The 17,945-nt window shown below is 41.7% G+C and overlaps 1 protein-coding gene across 1 annotated transcript in view; it reads right to left on the reverse strand.

Annotated features, from left to right (window-relative positions):
• pemt (phosphatidylethanolamine N-methyltransferase) overlaps nt 1-17,945 on the reverse strand; it is a 110,777-nt gene that overhangs the window by 55,501 nt on the left and 37,331 nt on the right. The window contains exon 3 of the mRNA XM_075457126.1: nt 10,339-10,454. Within this exon, the coding sequence (XP_075313241.1) occupies nt 10,339-10,454 (116 nt within the window). The remainder of the gene's footprint in view (nt 1-10,338; nt 10,455-17,945) is intronic.

Genomic DNA, 17,945 nt, shown 5'->3' on the forward strand with positions numbered 1-17,945 from the left:
ACGTGCTCATACAGTAACCTAGTGCAGAAGTGCGCTGGGGAAAAGGTGAGCTAATTAAGACATTTCACACTTTAAGCACAGGGTTATTAACATTTGCACAGAGACAATCAGGGGCTCGTTAGAAAGATCTTAAGCTGTAGTTTAGCCAGCAAAAAACAGCAAGTTAAAAACTTTAACCAGCAACTAGTAATGATGCTGTGAAGACGGGATATAAATTGGGGGCGCACATTCTCAATGCACGTCACGGGGATTAGGATAATTACAGGAATAAAGTTATTCACCAAGAAGCCCATCGAGCCCAGTGCCACCTTGTAGTCTGTTCCCAACAATGCTGTTACTCAGAATGTATGAATCGTGCGTTGAACCAGGCCACCTCGCCACAATGTTGGTTAATTGCATTTACGCATCACATATGGTCTGTATATTGATCGAATGAAAATCTTTTCTGTTGACATATTCATTCATTCATCATGTGATGGCGCTGTTATAACAATGTGTGTGCAGTCGATAGCTCCGATTAAATTAGGAAAACTGTCTCTCGCTTTAAATTGCGCTTTAATTTTGGCCTGTTCAACTGCATTGTATGGAAATTTGATATACGTGGCTGAAATGTGGATAATTCCGTCCCACTCAGCTGGCATGGCTCGGCTCAGGGTCGACTGGCAGAGTCCCAATCGGTTGGCCAGCTCCCTCTGGAATGCCCCGGTTGCTAGGAACCCCAGTGTGCACATCACCTGTGGGCACAAGCAGAGCATGGCTCTGTTGCGCTCCATCACCGGCTCACAGTTCCAGGAGGATTGCCCTCAAAAGTGGCTGATGAGCCTGTTGTCATCATGTGCCAGCAAATACTCACGGTCTCTGAGCACACGCTCTCTTCGAATTTCATAATTTGCAATGTCTTCCAATTCCGCTAAAGCAGCCATTGTTTTTAATAGTATGCATTGCATCCCTTTGCGCATGCTTTTATATCCACTCGTGTAATTGCAAACACATGGGTGTGTTAATTGTTTATCAGTGTTAATTGTTCATGTGTCTCAGATGTGCACATCCCTCTGTCTGAGGACAAAGTGTGTTCACATTTATTTATCATAACAGTTTCCCAACATCACTTCTAGGTGTAGCCAAAGAATCAACAGCTGTAGAAAAGTGCGTACGCCAGCCCCGAAGTTGGCGTGAGGCACCGCACATTTCCACCATAAGGTCAACAGTCAGTGTGGGAAATGCAGTGTACCTGTGTGCAATGATCACAGCCAGAAACAAGTATTCTGCCACAACTGCATACAGTGAGGGTGCAAGACATTTAAGGCCTCGGTATGCTACTCCGTCGCTATCCGTCAATCCGACTCCATGGTCACGCAGAAGCTATTACACCTTTCGAAGTTATCCGTTGGGATGTCGGATACGCAAGGCAATTAGGCTTGCCGCTATTTTCTCTCCCTGTGTATCACTCCGTGATTGCCACCTGCCGATAGCCGCACCTGTTACGGTGTTTACTGCTCGGAAGCAGGGGACTGCTCGGTCTGCACTTCGGTCTGCACGGTCTACATAGCCCGAAGTGATACGAAGGTAGAAAGAAAATAGGGCCAAGTGATTGTGAGGTCTGACTTTTTCCTGGAAAACAATTTTGTGATGCAAATGTATTACTCTTTTGAACGCATATTGTTTTGAGAAGCAAAACGCTTTATTTTTGTGCCCCCAGCCAACTAGCCCACTGCATGAAAAGAGGGATTTCTGGATGTATGTGGCCCCTTACATGTCCGCATACGTTAAGCCCCTGCATTTGCGGTGGTAAAAGTGAAAACTTGGCCCAAGTTGTCGCAAATTGACCTGGCAACTGCTCCCCCATGCCCCCCTCCCCTCCCCTACTTAGGAGAGCCATTAATTTGTAAATGTCAGTGATCAGGTCAGGAGCTGCCACAGTCATTTTCAAGTGGGGTGGGGCGAGGTGAGGTGGGGGATGGGCAGGCCTGTTTCTACACGTTCACCATCACCTCCAACTCCAGCCAAGTTTGTTGCTGTGTTGTCTTGAAAAAGAAGAGGTGCACGCTGTCTGCTGGTGACAGGTGATGCATATCTGTTTTTTTTTCTCCCAAACACCTCTTTTGTAATACTGCTTTTTGTGGGCAAAATTCAAGGATTCAAGGATTCAAAGGTTTATTGTCATATGTGCAGTTAGAAACGTGTTTCCCTGAACAATGATATTCTTTTCTTTGTTGCCCGCACTGGATGTCCAAATGTTTAATAATAAAGATAAGATAAAGATAAAATAAGCATGCAACAACAATATTCTAAAAGGTTTCTTAAATAAAATAGAAATATAGAAATAAAACTATAGAAATCTGGCCTGTATACATAATGTGCAGTAGTGCGCTCAGTGTTTTATTGTGTATGGCTTAATTCGGTGTCACAATGGTCACAATATCGGCGAGGTGTTTTCTTTGTCCTTGCAGAGTCCATTTTTGTGTCAAAACAGTGCAAATTGCCAGCTGTGGTCAGACAACATTAAATAGCAAAAGGACGGGAGGTTGTCTCGCGAGTATTCCGTGTAATGACGTATACGCATATGATTGGTGGAGCTTGACGGCTTGCATAAGCTCTCATTCAATCACGTATGAGAAACATTGTGTCATGCAGTGTAAACAAAAATTTTAAGGAGCAGATCTGGCGGCAACAAGGCAGACAGAAATCGCTGAGGTCCCGTGCTGTGAAAACTGCCCTGGTTTGCGGAATACAATGGCTGGAAGACGACTTGCTTTCAACTCCCCAGCAACTCTCTGTGGGTCTACAGGTTTGTGTGTTTTTTTCTACTTGCACATGAACATTTGATTGTTTAATTTTAGTCTTGTTGACACTGTACAGCACTTGGGACAGTTCTCGCTGATTTTAAATGTGCTGTATATTAAACTTACTTAGCCTACTCACTTGCTTACAGGCAGATCAAATGAAAGTCCTGTTGAATGCTATGACCGGGATGTCTCGTATGGTGGCCAGCACTGTGGATACGGTCGTGGAGAGGGTTCTGGAGGGAATCGACCAGAGATTCGCTAGGTTGGAGGCAAGATGGCCGTCGAGAACGGACTGGAGTTACATTCCAGAGAAGTTGAAGAGCGCACCCCCAAGAGAAGGCGGATACAGAATCCGAAAATCGCGGTAAGAGTAGGTTATTGACTGTGGCTTTAGGCTAAACTCAACTTAATTGTGTCCATCACGTGAAAACCAGTGTGAGTTACTTTATTTAAAAAAATGTATTTCGTGTTTTCAATTTATAGGAAGCAGTTCGCTGCCTGCATAACTCACCGTGGCATTATAATCCAGGTCAAGGGTAAGAATAAGTGAATGTTCTCCCAATATCTAGTTGAGTTGGACCTGATGTTACGTTACGTCAATGCAGTTTTTTTTTATTAACCATAGGACTATTGTTTTTATAGGCTACTGTCACCTCACAATATGGATGTAACGAGTCGCTTGAAGGAGGCGGTGTCAAACAGTCCGAACTTCAGAGAGGTAGACGGGGACACTATCGAGGGTGAGCGGCGCTGACTTTTACCACGGCTGGCACTGATACTTTTAAGCACTGGTCATTTTATTCATTCCTCTTGTTTGTTTTTTTTTAGCTGCGTGACGGACCTGTGTGCTGTGCTACAGGCGCGTCTTGAAGCCGAAATACTCACAGTCTCACCACAGAAGAGTGAAAGGGAGTAAGAACATATACGCTGTCAATATGACTTTTGTTACTTTATAGACAAGTTGTCAATATGCTGTGCATGGATAGACTATGTTTTGATTATTTATTGGTTATTCCAACAGCTCCCAGAAGCCAGCTTCTGATCCAGGATGAGGACGTCTGACAACTCCCGCAGACCCTGCAGGGACCGGAGTAATGAGAAGAATGCGGATTCCAAACGGCGGCGTTTAGGCTTATTTTGTATATTGTAGGCTACAGCAGTGTGTGTATATAGTTTTCAATTCTTTATTATCAACATGGTTCTTATTACAATGTAAGCTATGTACATTGTGTGGTGTGGCAATAAAAGCGCTTTAAAAAAAAAAAAGTTTCCTTTTTCATTTCCTCAATAGATTCACGTCATTCATGCCTGCATTCATAGCCTAGTCATAGTGCAGCTTATAAGAATGACGTGAATATATGAAGTACACAAACATCCCAGGAATATTAGTAATCATAATCACAATTATTAATCATAATTGCTGAATGATATGCCCATATAAAGTATGTATATATTAACCTAATTGGCCAATGGGCAGTCAGCTTTACAGGAGCTTTTTCATGTAATCACGTGCCTTTTTCGTCCAATACCAGCGAGGCCAGTGAGAGGTCCAGACACTCTCACAGCGGGGTGCTAATCGCTGAGCCATTAGCACCCCGCTGTGAGAGCCCGCCGCGAGTCGGGTTCGTTTCCGACGATTTTCTCGCTCAACAAACTTAAAGTTTGTCTGCCTGCAAGCGCCCAGGTGCGTCCGAAAATTAGGCAAATTCGCGGATGTTCACTGCCGTCCATAGTGACACAAATCCCTCTTTTTGTGCAGTGGCCGGACTACCTTCGTCAACGCCAAAATGAGGCTGGAACTAGGCTCACGGTACGCAGCGGGGGCTTAGAAAATGTTCATAAATAATATTGCTAGTATGGGATGTCATACAGCTTCATGTCAAAAGAGGCGAACTATCCCTTTAATAACTCAATCTTATTGTAATTTAGCCAATTATCTGATCCTTTCAGTACCATGTAAACCCACTGTCTCATACACACTCTTACACACACACACGCATACATACAAAATGGATATTGCTGTTGTGCAATTTTCATTTCCAACTTTCAAAATGTTTCACGTGTTTTAAAAATGTTAAAAATAAAATTATTTCAGATATGAAATCATTCTTGTGTGGACCAAATTATAATACAAAATATATATCAAATGATTATTCTTAACCGAAATGACAAAAATAGCATAAAAACACATTGGGCCTCATGCAAGAACATTTTCGTGTTTTTATTCTAAATTTCTCTTACTTTTATCGTGCAAAGGTCTCGTACGAACACGCCGCGTCAGATTCAACAAATGCTCTTAACTTCGGAAAAAGTGTGTAAACGACCCATGCGTACTTAAGTGCACGTGCACGAGGATAGTAAATTTGCATACTCCATGCCCAAAATTATACCATATTAGGAGCTGTGCTTCCTCTCTCCTGTGCCAGGACTTGTTGAGTGTTGAGTCATGAAAACGGCATCAAGGCGCAAAAAGAACAACTTTACGGGCTCTGGGTTTGAAGTTCTGCTTTCAGAGATCCAAAAAGGAAAATCTGTCATTTTTAGCAGTGTCAGCAGTGGAATTACAGGACCTGCTAAACCGAAGAAATGGGAAGCAATTAGGAGTGCTGTTAATTCAATGTCACCTGTGGTTCGTAATGTCAAAAAGAAATGTTTAATATGAAAATAGCTTAAAAAAAAAAACGTCTCGCCATGGCCAGGCGCTCGATGACTGCAACTAAAGCCGTGCGATCAGTTGTTGCCTCATTCTGATGGCACTTTGATGGGGTGGTCCATGAGGGGGGTTTTCTGGCACCACACCTTATGGTCTGCCTGGCCGGTTCAGGTAGTAGGAGACCCTCGTTCATGGCAATATTGTGCAAATCTGGCATGCCTTCTTTGGGCTATAGAGCAATTTGCCCCCCGCTGTATCGAGATACACCCACCTGGCCTTCAGCTCAGTGCGCTCCACGACAGGGGCACGGGTGCTTTGATGCATATATGTGTCTCGTGCTCCAATTATGATTGGCAGTCCAGCCACGGCATGAAAGTCCCTCTTAATTTGTACTTGTTGGACAGCGGTATATGGGAATTTGATGTACCATGGGTAATAAACTGATGAGAGCTTTGATGACCAAGCATGACTCACAGAGGACTGGGACACCCCCGATTTGTCTCCAATCTCCCTCTGAAAGGTTCCAGTGGCCAAAATCCAAGAGTGGTGAGGCCCTGGACGTGTGGTGGAATTGGGTTTGATCGGCGTGTTTCTCTGGAGTTATGGCTCTACCAAGCTGCATATTTGCAGCAGCACAGTCCTTGGCAGTCTTAATCGCGATGTAAGCCATTCGTCTGTCTCCGCAAGGATATCTACACGGTCTCTTCAAGAGCCTGACGCTTTTACTTGGCAGCTCGTTCATGCTCGCACTATTTTCTTAGCGGTGGCGGAGTAATATCAACGAACATCCAGGACAAAATGTCAAATAAAACACGACAGAAGCAACTTTTCGAAATTTGATATGGATTACCAGTGCACACCAGTAACCACTCCGGTGAGTTGATTATTTTGAAAACGGACGTTTTTGGTGCTTTTACCGACCTTTTAAGACATGCATATGACTTGCCATTCTGAAGCAGGTTGAGATGAATCAAAATTAGGCAAATACCGGAGACAGTAGTAAACATCAAAAAAGCGGTGAGGGGGGTTCTAAAACATTGCAGACGACTCAGAAAAGAGGCTTACTGTTGAAAATACCGGAGTTCCCCTTTAAGTGTTTGAAATGTGCACAAAGATGCACTTAAGCTTCTGTTTACATTAATAAAGGTGCCTATAGCCCTTTTTCCATCAGATTCTGTAGCGAATTAAAAGTTATATCGCATTACTTTGTTGCGATATAAGATGCGTTCGGTTGGTTTTCCATCAAACAGGACGATTCTAGCGAAATAAAATGACATCACCGTAACGTGCTGATGCGCATTATTCTGACTCGACCAGATGATTTTCCATTACAAAAGTGGCGAATTGTAGCGAATTAGAATGCTCGGTAGCGGGAATTTAATTGCTCGCGCTGTTATTGTCAGCCTCCTGTTATAACAGTTGCTATAACTTTCAAGGCTACGTACCTTTTCACCACCGGCTTTCGTTTTATTTATTAGGCTAGTTACTTATTTAGAGTTATGGACCGTAGGATAGGACTAAACATGCTGCTAGTGCTGCTATGTCAGCTTATAATAGCCGTCAGAAATTTAAGAAGGAGGATCCTTCATCCGCAGGATCCGCAGCATAATTAATTCGAGAATTAATTATGCTGCTTCAGGACCTCCCGAATTGTGTTTAAAAAAAAGCAGAGTCTCTGCTCTCGACCAGTTGTTTCTTTTATCATCGGACATTGTTGTTACTAGTTGTTGCTGCTGTTTTGATACCGACAGGATAGGTGAAATGGGGCGGCTGAGCGGCTCAACAACAACATTCGAATCCTCGCGCTTTACCAATACCATCTGCGCATGCGTGGCTAGTCTGAATCGCATTAACCTTTTCCATCACTTCTGTAGCGATACAACTTAGCCCTGAACCACCTATTTCGAGCGAATTGATTTAATGCGACAAAACAGGCGTTCTAGCGATTTAACCGTTTTTCCATCACATGTATCGCACTAACTTCTTGATGCGCATCAAATTAAAGCGAATCATGTCGTTGATGGAAAAAGGGCTCCAGTGACATTTGACACGTGGATTAAACTTATAATTGACTGTTTGTTTGTTTTTTAAAGGGTTTGCCTCTGGGGAAAAAAATATTCTAATATGCTATAATCCTTTAGGGTAAACCCCAATTACGTCACAGAAAAAATATCGATATATATCGAGTATCGCCATTCAGCTAAAAAATATCGAGATATGACTTTTAGTCCTTATCGCCCAGCCCTAACTGGGTTTTATCAATATTAATGTTAACTTATATTTCAACTTGTATAAACTTAATTATTCTTCTCAAATAATTTCTTTGCAACAAATAAATTCTCAACAAGGGTCCTGTCACTCATGCATCTAAGGGTTAAAATGTTATGTTAAAATAGGCCGACAGTCGGCCATTTTCTGTTTTTGCTGAGGGAAACTTGATAGTCACGTGACCTGGTTGCAAGGCAATGTAAATGAATAGGCCAAATAAAACGTAGTATTGTCAGAATTTTGGGGGCCAAATTGTGACAATACTATGTTTTCCCTTGTGGACCAATGTTGCTATTACACAATTTGCTGTGAGACTGGGTTGCTCACACACACATGCTTTGGAAAAGAAATAAAAAATTCTTACGCTGACTTACTATATATGTGCAGCTATACTGAGGGTGCTTTGTTGTCATTTTGATAGAGGGAGGCGTGGGAGTATTGACTTTCAGTAGGTACTGATATGATGGCAGGCATGGGGTGACAATGGCATTTTAGGAACAAATAAGGAGGAAGAAAAGAAGGAAGAGCTGGAGGTGTAAGGAAGAAAAAAATCCATATAAATGCTGGTTAAGTGGGGGAGGCATTCCCGTTTGAACAAGAAAGCAGAAACAAAGGCGAGTAATTGAGATAAAGAAAGCTTTTGTTTTGGATTTGTCGTGTGGACAGGAAATCGACTTCATTTTTTGAAGCACCAAAAAAAAAAAACTTTCTCCCTTTCTACTCGCAGAAAATGGTAGAAAATGAAGCACTTCGATCCTCTTCAGGTAGAACATATAAGTAAGAGAGTCAGAAAAACAACAGATACAGCCCAGAGAGGAAAAAACCGTGGGAGGTAACACAAACTACACAATCAGTCTGTCAATCTCAGGCATTGATCGTGTACACAGAAACCACAAATGGTTGGTCTTTTGTATGGATTTCCAGGAGAAACGACTGCTGTTACTCACGTGTGGACAGAAGAACAGATGTACTGACAATTCCAGTAAGGTTTGATTCAAACAAGATGGTCACATCTTTGATAAGGAGATTAAAACTTCACTTCTAGTCAATGCATACTGTATTTGAATCACCAGACCGCTGTAGCACCCAATGTATGCGGTCACAGTGCTGAAGTGCCTTTCCTGGGCCTTCTCATATGCATCCTAATCTGTGTGTTGTTGGCTGGACTTCGACTCCAAGAAGAGCTACTTGAGAGAGAGATGAGATAATACAGATTATCCTCAAGCGAGAATTATTGTAGCCCCTTTGTTTGTCTGCCTCACTCTTCATCCCACACAGGACGAAGGTTTTGACGTGCTTCATGCAGTCCTCAAAAACCTAACAGCAAGTCATCCTCGGTGACACTAAGCAAAAGACATGGCTGATTTATCAGAAGACAAAATATTTATTCACAACTTTCATCATGACCTTTCTTTCTTCAATTGAGCTATGTAAATTAACTAAAAGATCCAAGAGAGTGGAAACAGAAGCAGGAGTCGTTTACACATCAGATTACTCCACACAGACTGCACCCATGGAGCAGCAAATCCCTACAAGCAGACATGCGCTAGCAAAGCGGTGCAAAGGACCAACGGTGAGCATGTACAGAGCCACGCTGGGACCCTTACTGGTGCATTACTGAGGGTCATGCACCATCCATCTCAGAATAAATTCAGCCAATTCCTGACTGCCGGTTTACCAGCGGCTCCCATTAGCTAAGACGGCACATCACAAACCGACATCCTTGTTAAGTTACCAAGAGGTGTGATTCTTTCTTTCAAAGAAGTTAACATCTAACCCTGTCTTGTATGACTGCATTTGGTATATTCAAGATAAAACCAATGCTGTAATGTTATTTAACAATACATTCTTGAAAAGAACATGACAGCATCGTTTCAACTCGGTAAGGTTTGTGGCTGACTGACAACACTGCTGTTGTAAAATCGAAGGAAAAATCCTCAAGTGTGTAAAAACATAGTCACAGTTTCTGGTACAGCTTCAAACTACTTTCAAGGATCAAGTAGAAGGAGAAAAACTAACCTTTTACATCCGTATACCCCACCACAAGTGGTTTTGAACATGTTATACAGCCGTTGTGCAATTTCAACATTGTGTTAGTTTCGTGTAAAGTGAAAACGTAGGCATGTCAGGATATGTTGACGCAAAAGAAAAGAATTTTCGAGGAAACGTAGCATTTATACATTCTGGAGACAGCCTGGGTTGCCTAAACAGTACACTCGATTCCTGCCAAATTTGGTTTGTCGTCACCCCGCTGAAGTAAATAATAAAGAGTGCCTTGACTGAATTACCGTATGCGTTGTGTGAATGGATTTCAAACCTTTATGTATTATTCCGTATTAATGGTGCCATTCGTTTAACATAGCATACAGTGATTTCCCCAGATTCTCAAAACATGACGTAAAGCAGATAATTCTTATCAGCTTTTGTACTGAGAAGTGTTATTCTCACATTGTTTAACTATTTGCCCACAGTTTTTCACAGGCCCCTCCCTATCTTTATTTCTACTGGTATCAAATTATTATAAGCGCCTGTCTTGAAAATTAACTCTTAAATGGCCATCTGTATTTTAGGACAATGAAAGGCAGCATGTTTGACTAAATTTGAGAAGAAATATGATTGGAGTGATTTTACCTGTGGCTTCGATAAACGTTGAGCAGAATAATGACCAAGCCCAGGCAGTAACAGGCCAGGTGGGGGCTACCAAAGATCCTGGAGAGTCCCCGGGTACGATGCTCCCATCTCGCCACCTAAAGAATGCCAGAAAGGAAAGGATTAGCTTTGACAAATGTACGTCCTGCATGGATTGGAGCCTTAAATATTCTGATTTAGATGCTTCAGAGACAGAGCTGCACTGGCTAACTTTCTGAAAACACTGACTTTTTTATTGCTGATGTTTTCGACTCTTTCGAGCTCCTTAAATTCTCCTTAAGACCACCAGCTTAATCTAGACTTATCGTACCTGTCAAATCAAAAATAAACAAGTCAACAAGCAAACCAAACAAAACGCTGATGAGATTGGTCAGATTCAACCCAAGCAGCATTTTTGCAGGCTTTGAAACCAAAAACATAAACTGAAGAACGTTGAGGTTCCACAAAAAGTAGACTGCACGGTGTAATAGTAATCACATACACAGATTACTGTTATTGTTTATTTTATTGTTGCTCATTCATTGATATATTCATTTTCCATTCCCACTTCATCCTAGTCAGAGTCACTAGAGGTTTTCGAGCCTACCCCAGCTGCTACGAGGCAAGAGACATCGTACACCCAGGACAGGCCACTGGTCTATTTCAGGTCCATTCGCTGCCACTTTTCTTTTCTTTTTTTCTTTTTAACTTCGCTATTGCCTCTTTTTAAAGCATTTTAAAGACAAATGATAGCAGTATGAAACTGTTTGTTTTCATGCCATCAAAAGATTGGAAGAAAAATGTATTACTTTGTTGCTTTAACTTGAAGTATTCACTAATGATTCGAAACTTCGGTGGTCGAGTATTTTTCATTTATACAAATCTCTATCCGCAGTGGAAGTTGAGTTTCGGATTCAGGGATTTATTTCCGCTTGTTCTTAGCAGAGCATGTCAGACACAATGAATTCCATCCTCTCATGGCACCTTCGCTTTATCAAAGCACTCTTCATCCAGCCACTAAATCCTGTAAAAATCCTCCACATAGCATTGCCTCAGACTAAACAGAAAAATGTTGGATTTGTTGTAGTATATGGTGTTTGTTGGGTTTTTAGCAATGATTAAGTGTACAGAAAGTGGAAAATAACAAGGATTACTTTTGACCCTGAGCAACAGCTCTGAATCAAGCACCAAACCGCTGTAAAGAAGAAGATATGCTCAGTAACTTTTCTTAAACATACTGCTCTGCTTTGCTGCTATTTTCTTTTGTACATTTCTTTTCATACCAAGGCAAGGCAAGGCAATTTTATTTATAGAGAACAATTCGTACAAAAGGCATTTCAAAGTGCATTACAGCTACATAAAATCACAAAAGGCAGTAAAATCATTAAAAAAAAATAATAATAAAAAAAAATAAACAACCCATTAAAAATAATCATTAATTAATTAATTTAAAAGTGAAGAGTGCAGATAAAATACTTTCAGGTGTCATATGCACAGCTAAACAGAACTGTTTTCAGCCTGGATTTAAACATTGTCAGAGTTGAGGCCAGTCTCACATTTTCTGGAAGGCTGTTCCAGATTTTAGGAGCATAAAACTGAAACGCAGCCTCACCTTGTTTAGTCCTGACTCTGGGCACCAGCAGGAGACCCCTCCCTGAGGTTCTCAGAGCCCGAATTGGTTCATATGGCTCTAACATGTCAGATATGTACTTTGGCGTTTGACCATGAAGAGACTTGTACACAAGCAGAGCTGTTTTAAAGTCTATTCTCTGAGCGATAGGAAGCCAGTGCAGAGACCTGAGCACTGGACTAATATGGTCATATTTCCTGGTTCTAGTCAGGACTCGAAGCAGCAGCATTCTGGATGTACTGCAGCTGTGTTACAGCCCGTTTAGAGAGCCCAGTGAGCAGGCCGTTACAGTATACTAACCTGCTGGAGACAAACGCATGGATTAGTCTTTCTAAGTCTGGTTTAGACACTATTCTTTTGATTCTGGCAATGTTTTTCAGATGGTAAAAAGCTGCTGATGTCATTGATTTGTGGCTGTTAAAGTTCAGGTCTGAGTCCAAAATTACCCCGAGATTTCTAACTTGATAATTAGGTTTTAGAGAGAGAGTCTCAAGGTGACTGATAACACTTTCTCTTTGTTTCTGTGGGCCACAGACAATGATTTCAGTTTTGTCTGAGTTTAGCTGGAGAAAATTGTTTTGCATCCACACACTGATTTGTTCGATGCAGTGACACAATGGCACTCATTTATCAAACTTGCGTAAAAGGAAAAAATGCGTAGGTCGTGTGTACATTCTTTTCTGCGCAAAGGTTGGCATTTATCAAATCCATCGTGAGCGCAGGAAAGATGAAATCGCCACGACAGGTCTGAAGCAGTGTACGCACTTTTCCATTTTGACTTGCGGTGACTGCAATAGCATACATAAACAGCACCGTCACTAGTGCGTGCCTCATGAGTCGCAACAAATCCCTAGGGTTAAAATTACAGACTTATCACTTCAAAGAAGGCCCATGTTTTATTTGACTTCAACATAAATATAAACATAAACGCAAATTAAATAAATAAAAAAATTAAACAAGTACAACTCCGTAATTGGAAGAGTGATGGCTCATTATTCAACCGCCTATTTAAGAGGTGATTCTAGCGGCGCGGTAATGGCAAAACGATGGCAGATCTGGCTTTGTTAGAGGACCTGAACGCGCGCATCAGGCGCGAGAGAGTGTTCTGGGACCGCCAGGATTTCTTTCGGGAAAATGATGAGTGGCTTATGAGCCGTACAGGAGAGGCGCTTTAACACTGCGCATACGCAAAGACGTAGCTCCGATCCTCTCCTCCAAGGCACTCAAATCCAAACCTGGATCGGAGCCCCCCCCCCCCCTGTTTGTGACATGCTGCGTCGGAGAGCTGCAAATTTCATATCGGACCACTTCTTCCTGATCTTATTGGAAAAAAAGTAAAACATCGTTCAATTTTAGATTTCATTTAATCTGGAGTTTATCACATTTTATTGACCATCACAGTAGAGGAAAATACATAACTCGTCCGGTCTGTGATTTACATCGCCAACGCTGTTGACAGCGTTTCTTTGCCGCCTTTCGTCTTTCCATGTCGCAAATTCTAGAGGTGCGGCCTTTTGTAGAAGGCGTGGTTAGGATCATTACGATAGATTTCAGCCGCAGGATTTATCAACAGCCGCTCGGTCTTACGATGGGATTGGTGTGGTACGCATGTTCTGTAAATCTCACTTGAGCCTCTGCGTACGACGAGTTCTCCGCTCATATCAACGATGCTTTCTACGACGGCTTGATAAATGAGGGCCAATGTATCTACAGGCCCGTGTTCTCCTGCCGTCAGTGACATGTAGATCTGAGTGTCATCTGCATAGTTGTGGTAGGACACATTATAGCTGCGTATTAGCTGGCCTAGAGGCATGTACAGATTGAACAATACGGGTCCCAGGATTGACCCCTGGGGAACCCCACAGGTCATAGCCATTTGGTCTGAGACACAGTTACCAATTTCAACAAAATATTTCCTGTCCTCCAGATAGGAGTTGAACCAGTTTAAAGCACGACCAGAGATTCCCACCCAGTCTTCTAACCTCTGTAAAAAAAATTGCATGGTCAACTGTGTCAAAGGCAGCACTCAGGTCCAGGTCCTAAGACTGTGACTTTACTTGCATCTGTGTTCAGGCAGATGTCATTTGTCACCTTGATCAGAGCTGTCTCAGTGCTGTGGTGGGGCCTAAAGCCTGATTGGAAAGTATCAAAAGCATTGTTAGATGGGAGAAAGTCACTAAGCTGTTTGTATACAACTTTTTCTAAGAATGGCAGGTTTGATATGGGCCGGTAGTTGTTCAGTACTGTGGCATCAAGATCGCTCTTCTTTAGAAGGGGCTTAATGACAGCGGTTTTTAAGGCCTTTGGAAATGTTCCAGTCTGGAGTGAGATGTTGACTAGATGAGCGAGTTGTGGTAACAAACTGCTCAGCACAGACTTTAGGAATCTAGTGGACAACTCATCAAGGCAGCACGTTGATGAACTCAGACTGCAGATGATCTCTTTGACTGTTATGTCAGTAACAGGTGTGAAATGTGTCAGCTCTAGGTGTCTAGCTGGCTGCAGAGTAGTTATTTGTGTTGTGGAAATTATTGCATTTTTAATCCCTTGAACTTTGTCATTAAAGAATATTGCAAACTCATTACACTTGGATGTAGAAATTAGTTGCAAAGGCAGTGAAACTGGAGGGTTTGTTAATCTGTTACTGTAGCAAACAGGACACGAGAGTTGTTACTGCAGTTTTTGATTATTTCAGAAAAGTAACTCTCCTGCTAACAGAAAAATATGTAAATCAGAGCAGCTTTACTGGGAATTAAGATGCCGTGTATGTAAACATAAAGTAGAGAGACTTCAACTACATTCCACAGGAAATAGTTTTGCTACAGTTAGATTACTTGAGATGTTAACAGGCTCTCTCTCCAAACAGCAACACAGGTTTGCTATTGTGTGAATCTGTGACAGCGTAACTGCTCATAATTTGTTCAAGTCGGCCTTTACCGCTGCAGAAAATGATCAAACGACTTCATTGTCTCGCTCTCATATATACAGAAAAATTATCATTCAGAGTGTATTTTTGCCGGCTTTGATTGAAAACTCCCCACTTTCATCCAGCTGAGGCTTGCAGCCATGCAAGATTATTTCAGTTTCCACCATCTCCAGCTCATACAAAAGTGATAAAGGGGCTGCATAACCTCTAAGTTAACTTTTAATATACATGAATCAATTGTCCATAATTCATTAAAACCATCCAGCATCTCTAGATCAGACGTAGTCTGGGCTGTTACCTATGTGCGTTACGATTTTTCATTATTTTCAACTCTCCATAATGCGCCATGCATATCTCACAGGGACTGACAACGTAGGATATTACGTAGTGATCGTAGTTGCGTTTCACTCACCTCAGTTATATAAAATAACAGCATCTGGCCTGTCTATCCAGTGATTGACAAATGTCATATTACCTTTTGACTGTGGGCTGAGGAAGTGTGGAGATGACTGTCAAATAAAGCAAAAAACAAAGGAAATAACTGTTGTCATGGAAACACCTTTTCCATGTACAGAGAGAGCCAGGCCAGACAGAAAATCAAATGAAATTAAATGGAATTTTTTTTTTTTTTTTACAGGAAACAAACCTTAGATGTTTCAGGGGAAAAGGCCCAATATGTTACCTAATAGTAAAAAGTAAGCTAAGTTAAAAACACATGAAAAGATAAATGCTATCTGGGGATCTTTAGGAAAACTGGTGAATTACATCTTTTGAACCCTTCATGTTCTTCCGCACACCGCATTCCTTTTTTTCTTTTCTATCACAGCTTCCAGCGGACCCTTAAGAAATGTTCCTCCCATCTCACCTTTCTCTCAGAGAATGCTGCTGTGCAATCATGGCCCAGCAGCTGACAGCCCATTTTGCCTCAGACTAACAGTTTCATCCACATGTTGATTACATCACATTCTGCTCTGTAGGACAAAAAGTCACAGTGAACCACAGGAGCACAGAATGCCGAGAGAGACGGTAGAGGGAATAATTGATGTTAAGTCTTGCAGACAGCAGGTTTGTTAAAGTACAAATTATGGTGCAATGCATTTTAATGTCACTATGAGAGGTTTGAAATTTGAGGCAGGATAAAAGTACAACATTCTTTTTGTATGTTCATATAGTGTTTCATATTGAGACTCAAACTAAGAAGGTGGGTGTGACTGAACACCAGCCTGAGCAGCTTACACACCCAGACCACGGACCGATACATTACTATGCCACCCATGTTAGAGTTTATTATGACTCATGCTGTCATTAAATAACAGCAAAGATCTCAATATCCGCTACGATTTTCTACTGATTTATGTTATCAGTGTCGAAAACCAAACTACTGAAGTAAGTTGACAGTGTTTACAAGTGTGTACGTTGCTTCCCAACACATACAGGTGGTGTATAACTGAAGAAGAGATGGTTTCTCTTAAAACCCAAAAAGACATCTAATGCTGCACATTAGAAAGCTATTCATGCTGTTCCATCTTATCGTGAGTCAGAGATGGTACAGCAACTTCACACACCACTGTGATTTACAACAAGATTTGCAGCCAAACACTGGATGATGGAGTGTGCTAAAAATAGTAAGGTGTTCTGCAGACAGACCACTGATGTTATCAAAACCAATCAGGCCTTGGAAATGACAGAAAGGCACAGATGAGGAAGGTACAGGGAGTGGCGCCAGATTGGCAGAACTAACAGCTCTTCAAGACAAATCCAATAAAGGCTTAACAGGCTCCACCTGCATCACGATCAGCCCACTTACATCTTAGATGCAGACATGAAGCTTAAACAGAACAGCGAGAAGATATTTGAGAGGGAGGGATCTCTGACAATCTGTTATTTGTAAGAGAAGAACATCTGCGCAGCAGAAATGGGAAAAAATAGCTAACAATAGCCCCAAGTCACTACGTCACACCCTAGTTTACACACAAGAATACACACTGTGGCAATTGAAACTTTATGTAATACAGAAGTGTGGCAAGTGTTCTTTTGGGGTAACTTGTGTTCATTTTAAAACCCTTCAAGGGAGAAAGTCTGTCCGCCTGATCAGCAGCTGATAATTTATTCACTGTGTTAACGTACGGTTGTTTAATGGAGGACAACCTGCACACAAGCACAGCACCAGTAATATGGGTAATGAGGGGAAAAGAACAGGAACATAGATGGTTCATATGCTTGCAAGCAAAATAAAAGCAGAAAAAAAAGCATTTGAATAACAAAATATGCGGCATTTAATTGAAATTTTGTTAACTGCAGAGAAGAAAAACTGGGATTAGACACTCTCAGCTGAATAAATCACACTCATATATACACAAATTTAAAATATGTAGACCTGTTAATGGGATGTTAGTAATGCCAGTGGTGGACCTTGAGGCATGGCCGCGGCCAAGTCTCCATTCACTACCATTGCAAATCTGTGGCAACCTTTTCAAAAAGCCACAAAAACAGTAAAAAGTTAATGAGACATGTTTGGTTTGAAGCGATTGGACTAGGCTGCATAATGCATAGCGAGGGGGAAGGTATAGTCTATGCTGCTAGAGGTTGTATTTCAGTAGAAGAAGTAGTCGTCCTTACCAGAAATACACCACAAGGAGAAACAAAACAACAAGAACTGTGGTGGACATCCAGAAGAGGAAAATTAAGGCAGTTCTTCTGGCCTACTTTCATCTTGAGGGGTATTTGGAATATCATTTACTTGGGAAGATGCCAGTGGGTCACGAGTTAATAGTCTGCCAATTTAGACCAGAAATAGCTGGTCAGTCAAGTCGTTTAAACGTTACCAGATCAGATGTGAAACCGGCAAAAAGCACCTCATGCGTATGTATAAATATTTTTTGGGACATTAGTGGGAGCTTGTTCAATTTTTACCCATTTCGATTCATCTTTTTCTAATTAACATCTTCGTGATCTCAATCAAAACAGCGATACAAACAGTTTATGTTGGTTTCTTAGCTGATTGAGAGGGCCACCAGCATAGGCGTCGCACCCGTGGGGGATGGGGGTGTTTCA

The sequence above is a fragment of the Odontesthes bonariensis genome, chromosome 23 (genome assembly GCF_027942865.1).
Source record: "Odontesthes bonariensis isolate fOdoBon6 chromosome 23, fOdoBon6.hap1, whole genome shotgun sequence".
Lineage (NCBI taxonomy): Eukaryota > Metazoa > Chordata > Actinopteri > Atheriniformes > Atherinopsidae > Odontesthes > Odontesthes bonariensis.